At 43.1% G+C, this 7,121-nt stretch overlaps 1 protein-coding gene across 1 annotated transcript; it reads left to right on the plus strand.

Moving 5' to 3' along the window:
- Positions 1 to 1,519: 1,519 nt before the first annotated feature.
- On the plus strand, positions 1,520 to 6,291 carry LOC147446184 (pentatricopeptide repeat-containing protein At2g39620-like). The gene has a single exon (XM_086525456.1). The coding sequence runs from the start codon at positions 1,776 to 1,778 to the stop codon at positions 4,953 to 4,955; it is 3,180 nt and encodes a 1,059-aa protein (XP_086381582.1). The 5' UTR covers positions 1,520 to 1,775; the 3' UTR covers positions 4,956 to 6,291.
- The last annotated feature ends 830 nt before the right edge of the window (positions 6,292 to 7,121 follow it).

Here is a 7,121-nt window from a genome sequence, read left to right on the forward strand (position 1 = left end):
AAAAAAATGAGGCAAGAATTATGGTGAAATGTATTTATATGGATGATCTGATTGTTGGAGGTGATAATGCGGCTGAAGTAGAGAGTGTGCATACTCTACTTATGGAGGATTTTGACATGAGAGACTTGGGAGACTTGCGGTATTTCTTGGGCATTGAAATTATTTGCACAAAAGAGGGTGTATGGCTGTCACAAAGACAATATGTGATTGATATGTTGAAAAGTATGGTATGGCTGATTGTAAGCCGATTACAATGCCCTTAGATCAGAATTTGAAGTTGGGGAATGATGTAGATCAAATGCTTGAAAATGCTACAAAGGTCACCTAAAAAAGCATCGCAAATCTCCCTTAAATATTCCCTAAAAGTAGTGTTGATTAATCTTTGGAATGTAGCAAAGACATTAGTTAAACCAAAAGCCATAACACGAAATGCGAACACGCCAAATTCAGTTATAAAAGTGGTTTTAGCTTGGTCCTCTAACACAATCGTGATTTGATTGTAACCACAACACCCATTCTAAAAATCTGTAAGCTTCCTTTTTTGCGATTCTCTCAAGCACATGTTCCGAATATGGCAAGGGATAATGATCTCTTCTAGTGGCAACATTAACCTTCTTGAGATCCACACACACTCTGAGTTTCCCATTCTTTTTTGACACAATAACTAAAGAGAGGGTCTTAGTAGGCGACATCGACCTTGAGTACGTGGCAACGGATAAGCAAGCTGCAGATATCTTCAAGAAGGCCCTTGGAGTAGAGAAGCTATGGCAATTTTGAGAGATGGCGTTGAGATTGAGGGAGAGTGTTGACATGTCAAGCTCAACTCTTGGATGACTACCACTGATAGTCATCATCACTGGCGTGCCTTGGCGGATATGCATACCTTTGCCAGTGATTGTACAATTGTACTACACCGAGTTCGTCTACCTACTGGAGTGATGACACACTTATCTATTCACCTCACTCGATGTACTTCAAAACCTTTAACAATGATCCACACACCCTTGGAAACAAGTACATGTTGCATCACGTAAATCCCGATGTAAGCCCACAATGGATAGTTGTCTCCATCTAATTTGTCATCAGCAAACAACTTCTTGAACACATGATTGCTCTCATCCATTGTGAAAGATTGAACCTGATGTAGAAAATGCCCAAACTGACTAGAAACCTTGAGGTAGGAAGTGAAAAGAAATTGTCCGTGCTGTATATGACCACACGGCTTGGAGATGGAGAAGAAACTCAAGGCACTCAACAAAGAATACATTACTTGGTGTGCAAATACAAGATAAGATAACCTTAGAGTGATGGGCGTATATACAAAACCCGATGGAACTCTTGGTGAGAGAAAAAAGTGCCTCAACAATCCTAAGTGTGTTTATACACATCACTACTATATAAATGGTAACAGTGTAATCACAGCGTATGCAAGAATGAGATTATTATTTATCAGCGTTCTCGGCTCCTTAGTTTCTAATGCAGGTAATTAATAAGGGCAATATATCTTCAAATTTCATATAGACAAATAGTGCCTTCGTAAGTTCTCTGCCCCCCCCTCTTATCGAGTTGGGGAAATTGTCTGTCGACGACCATTGCTAAGCATAAGATCGCTTTGTACCCACCATGGGTGCGTCTCTGCGTGGCTCCAGTACGGACCAAAGAGCCTGCATACGTTCCTGCCTTACGTATTTCATGGAATCTGCACAGCCCAGGGAGAAGAAGAAGAAGAGGCGGTGGAGAAAGAAGCACATGCTGGTAGTCATACCCATTGGAGAATGCACAAGTTAAGCTCTTTGCCACAAGAAATACTGCCTCATCGCTCCATCTATGACTCCTCCCAGTTGTTAGACAGATGCAGTGAGGAAAAAGATGGCTTGTACGCACTGCGAGTACATGCATACATGGCTGCAAGTGGGCTTGATGCTCTAGAGACACCGGGAAATCGCCTTGTATGCATTATGGGAACATCAGGCTGCATGTCTGATGCCCAACGTGTTTTTGACAGGCTCATCTTTCAGGATCAATTATCATGGGATACTCTCATTAGGGGTTACTTGAATTGTGGGCAGCTACATGATGCTATCAAGTTGTACATAAGAAAGCAGAAGTTCGTTTCTTTTGATACAGATAGCCACACTACTGTGGCCTTGTTGAAGGCATGTGCGAAGCTCAAGGATCTAGGAAGTGGTCTTGAATTACAAACATGGATTGTTTATGCAGGGTTGCTTGAGGTGGATGCCTTTATTGGCAGCTCCCTTGTTGATATGTTTGCTAAGTGTGGTTCACTTACTAATGCACAACAAGTCTTTGTCAGACTTCGAATTCGAAATGCGGTTTGCTGGAATGCACTCATAGCTGCATTTGTGAAGTGTGGTCATAGTGAGCAAGCACTACAGCTTTTCAAGCGAATGCAGTTGGAGGGCATCTCTCCGGATGCTGTAACATTCATATGCAGCCTGAAAGCTTGTGCTAATGTAGGGTCCGCGGACATGGCTCATGATATTCATGAACTTATCAAAACTAGAGGGTTTCATGAAGGTGACCTTGTTGTTGGTAACACGTTGGTTGATGTCTTTGCCAAGCTTGGTTTGCTTGACAAGGCACAGCGATTGTTTGACAGCCTACCACTACGAGATGCAATTTCATGGAATTCATTAATCACAGGTTATGTTGAGCATGGTCATGGTGATAAAGCAGTTGAGTGTTATGAAAAGATGCAGGGTGCTGGCATAGCACCGAATTCAGTCACCTATATTTGTGCCATGAAAGCTTTTACTAGCATTGGGGCACCTAGCAAGGGTTTAGAAATACATGGTGAGCTTGAAAGATTGGGGCTTTTGGAACAAGATTGTGCTTTCGGTAATACCTTGGTTGACATGTATGCACAAGGTGGTTGGTTTTTAAAAGCAAAAGAGGTTTTTGACAAACTTCCAGTTCGAGACATTGTTGCTTGGAATGCGCTGATTGCAGGGTATGCGGAGTATGGGAATGGTAAGGAGTCACTTAATTACTATGAACAGATGCAGCATGAGCGAGTCACTCCTGACTCTATCACACTTGTTTGTAGCTTAAAGGCATGCGGCCTAGTAGGAGCCATAGACAAGGGCAGAGAGATTCATGCTGAGATTGAAAGAGGGGGTCTTGCAAAGAATAATCAGGTTGTTGGTAATGCTGTGGTTGATTTCTATGCGAAATGCAGCATGCTGCACAGAGCACGAGAGGTCTTTGATGCTCTTCCAGGTCGAGATGTAATTGCATGGAATATAATGGTTGCAGGGTATGCTGAGCATGGTTATTGTGAAGAGGCACTCAAGTGTCTAGATGCTATGCAGTCACATGGTGTTTTTCCAGATAATGTCACTTTTGTGTATGGCTTAAAAGCTTGTAACAGTGAGATTTCCATTAGAAGGGCTAGACACATACATGCTGAGATAGAAAGGCAAGGGCTTTTGGAGAAAGACCCAGTGGTTGGGAATGCCTTGCTTGACATGTATTGTAAGTTCGGTCTTCTCTCTATAGCACAAGAACTGTTCGACATACTTCCAGTTCAGGATCATTTCTCATGGAATACATTAATAGCAGGATATGCTGAACATGGAACTGGCGAGGAGGCTCTTGATTGCTTTGAAAGGATGCAGTCTCAAGGTGTCTCTGCAGATGCTGTCACATTTCTCTGTGGGCTGAAAGCCTGTGGAGGTGTGAGAGCCCTAAGCAAAGGTAGCAAGATGCATGCGGAGATTGAACGAAGGGGGCTGCTGATAGAAAACCATCCTATTGGGAGCACATTGGTTGATATGTACGGAAAGTGTGGTGCAATTGTGAAGGCACAAGAAGTGTTTGATCGGCTTCCATTCCGTGATTCTATCGCATGGAATGCACTACTTGCAGGTTATACTGAACAGGGGTGTGCGGAGGGGACACTGAAGTGTTTACATCAAATGCGACAAGGAGGAGTTCCTCTCAATGTTGCCGCAGTTGTCTGCAGCCTGAAAGCATGTGCACGCATAGGAGCAACCAGTGAAGGCCAACGGTTACTCGCTGAGATAAAGCAAAAGAGGTTTCTGGAAAGGAATTATCTTGTCAGCAGTACACTAGTGGATATGTGCGTAAAGTGCAACTCCATTGCAAAAGCACAGGAAATGTTTGACCAACTTTTGGTCCGAGATGTAGTGTCATGGAATGTGCTAATGACAGGTTATGCTGAGAACGGGCAAATCGATGAAGCGTTGACATGTCTCAAGAAAATGCAGCACGAGGGTGTGGCTCCTGATGCTGTTACATACATCAGCAGCTTGAAAGCTTGTGGCACTATGGGGGCTACACTTAAGGGACAGGAAATACATACTGAGATAATGATGAAAGGGCTGTTGGAAAGAGAACCAAGTCTAGGAAACACCTTGATTTACATGTATTCTAGGTGTGGCGCAATTATGATGGCACAAAGAGTGTTTGACAAGCTGATGACCAGAGATGTGGTTTCATGGAACACGCTTATTGCAGGATATGCCCAAGTTGGGCAAAATGAGGGTTTATTCTGTACGTTCAGTGACATGTTGGGACAAAGAGTTAAGCCAGATCTGATCACCTTTGTTATTGTTCTTAATGCATGTAGTCGCTCCTGTCTGTTTCATGAAAGTCACTCCTATTTCGAGGCAATGAGTACGCACCATGGGATTGTTCCATGCCTTGAGCACCATTCTTGCGTAGTTGATCTTCTTGCGCGTGCAGGCCAATTAGATGAGGCTGCAGCAATAATCAAGAAAATGCCAATTTGTCCAAATGTGGTTGTGTGGCATGCGCTGTTGGGTGCTTGTAAAAGTTGGGGAAATGTGCAAGTGGGAAGTCAAGCCTTCAGACAGGCAGTAGACTTGGATGACCAAGACTCTGCAGCGTATGTCCTGTGGTCTCATATCCATTCAGATGATATAGCTGATCAGAGAGCAAATGGAAGTTGAAAGCATTCATAGCATCATGAGGGTGGTAATTGGTGAGGAGGGCAAGGGGTAATCCCTAGCATTTGAGAGCCATGGCATTTCTAGGCATTCAGAAGAGATGGAATATGGTTTGCAGGCTGTTGTGCTTTTTTTGAAAAGCGAGTTGCTTTTTGGTTGTTTCCTGAAAAAGCAAGTGCTTGCATTTGTGCACGTGAGTACGTTCGAGGATGCCTGAGAAGTGTGTGAGCAAGCATTTAATTAAATGACAGTATCTTCAGTATCTCTTGCAGTTTTTTAAATAGTAATGGTCACCCACTTTTAAAGAGTGGGCAGCCCTCTCCAAGTTTGAGCACTAGAAAAGTCAGCACCACCCTCCTTTTTTAGCGAGATCCCCTCTTGCTCTCTCTTGATAGCCCCATTTTACCCCCTTATTTTGGTCTCCCTAAAAGTGCCGGGCAACTCCCTAATATTTACATGCTTCTCTCACTGATGAAAGCAGGCCCTGCCACCTCTCATGGCAACGGTTTTTGAAGTGTCGGCAGACCTCCACCGAGATTCAGCTGCAACGAAGCATCGGGTTCATGCGACGAGTTTGTACCTGGAGGTTGCCTTTATGTGCCAAATGTTGCAGGTGATATTCTATCGTGAGATTCATGGAGTTAGCCAGTGCAGGAGAAGCTTACAGCCTCTGCTCGAGGGATTCCAAGATCGAAATCTGAGACGACTAAGAGCGGGCTTTGTTTGATGGTGGGATGGCCAACACACGATAATTCAGCACTGATGTCCTTTTTGCCTTCTATGTCTGGATGGAACTTCAAGTTCTTCTTCTGGTGATTGGGCAATAGGTGGGATCTATTCTAGGATGCTGTGGAGAAATTTTTTAGATTGTTTTGTCAACAGTATTTTTGAAGCCACTACGTTCTCGACTTCGGTTGATTGGCCAATATGGCCTCAACTTCTTTGGTTGACACTGCTATACTCCCTGTAGTCTCCATGTATATTGAGTTCCAAAGTGGGAAGCATCTGTTTCCTATTGAGAATTACTTCGTGCTTCAACAAGGGAAGGGGCAACATGGGATCATCGAAGACCATCACAACATTCTCAGGTTTCATGTGTTTCACAGGTGCTGGTGTAAGCAAACTAAGTTCCCAATACAAATACCTATTGATGTAATGACTTTCTTCTTCTATCCAGCTTGGACCCTGAGGTGCCCTCCTCCATAATACACAAATGGGAGGTTGTTGGAAAGTTCTGTGGGTCTATTAATGCCTCTCCTACATTCGGAAAGTCTTTGATTGGAGAGTCAAAAATTTCCAGTACAAGATTTATGGTGCAGGACTTCCTTGTTGGCTTCTATTTCTTTGAATTTTCAATGAGCATATCCTTGGCCGGTAGTTGCACATCCAACTCTATTATTTGCTTCACTTTATCTGCCAGGTTACAACCTTTTTGCTTCTTGAAAGATGGCCACTTCATTGATAATCTCTTAACACTAGTGAATGATTGCAAAATCATGCATATATTGAACCCTAAGCCTAACCATGGCTCTAGGAATCAATAGAAATCTTGACGGTTAGATTTGGGGGTAGTTGATGGATCCTGATCCGTTTAACCACAGGGGTCTGTTTTCCTAATCATGTAGAAGCTTCTCTTGAAGTTTTGGCCCAATTTGGACAACCTTGCCAATTCACTTTATCTCAAACAAGAAATTCTTTTTAATTTTTGTCAAGATTTGAGTTTTGATGGACTTTGGTGATTCCATTTTTCTTGGAATCGCTTGAGGTGCTCTGCGTTGGCTAGTAAATGAGATCTATGATTCAAAGTTCTAGTAGGGGGTGGACAATGGATCCACGATTCATGCAAACTAACCAAAGTGAAGCCAAATCATGTCCTCTGTGTTCCTAGTGCCCAATTAGGATTGCCATAGTCCTAGCATTTTGAATCTAGTTACCGTTGGTTTTTTAAATAGTTTTCTGTCCTGTGTTTGTACATTGTCTCTTGGAGTCAAGACACTTAGGTGATGCCAATCACTAGAGTCATGTGCTTTTGTCAGACACTTATAGCTACTTCAAAAGGCTCCAACGATGGATACCCAATGCTTTCCGCATCGAATTAGTGCAGGGGTTCCTACCAGCTCTGGTTCTGACACTACATGTAAATAGTGTTCAAAATTTTTACAATTTCCC

The sequence above is a fragment of the Adiantum capillus-veneris genome, chromosome 12 (assembly GCF_014529385.1).
Source record: "Adiantum capillus-veneris isolate H3 chromosome 12, ASM1452938v2, whole genome shotgun sequence".
Taxonomy (NCBI): Eukaryota; Viridiplantae; Streptophyta; class Polypodiopsida; order Polypodiales; family Pteridaceae; genus Adiantum; species Adiantum capillus-veneris.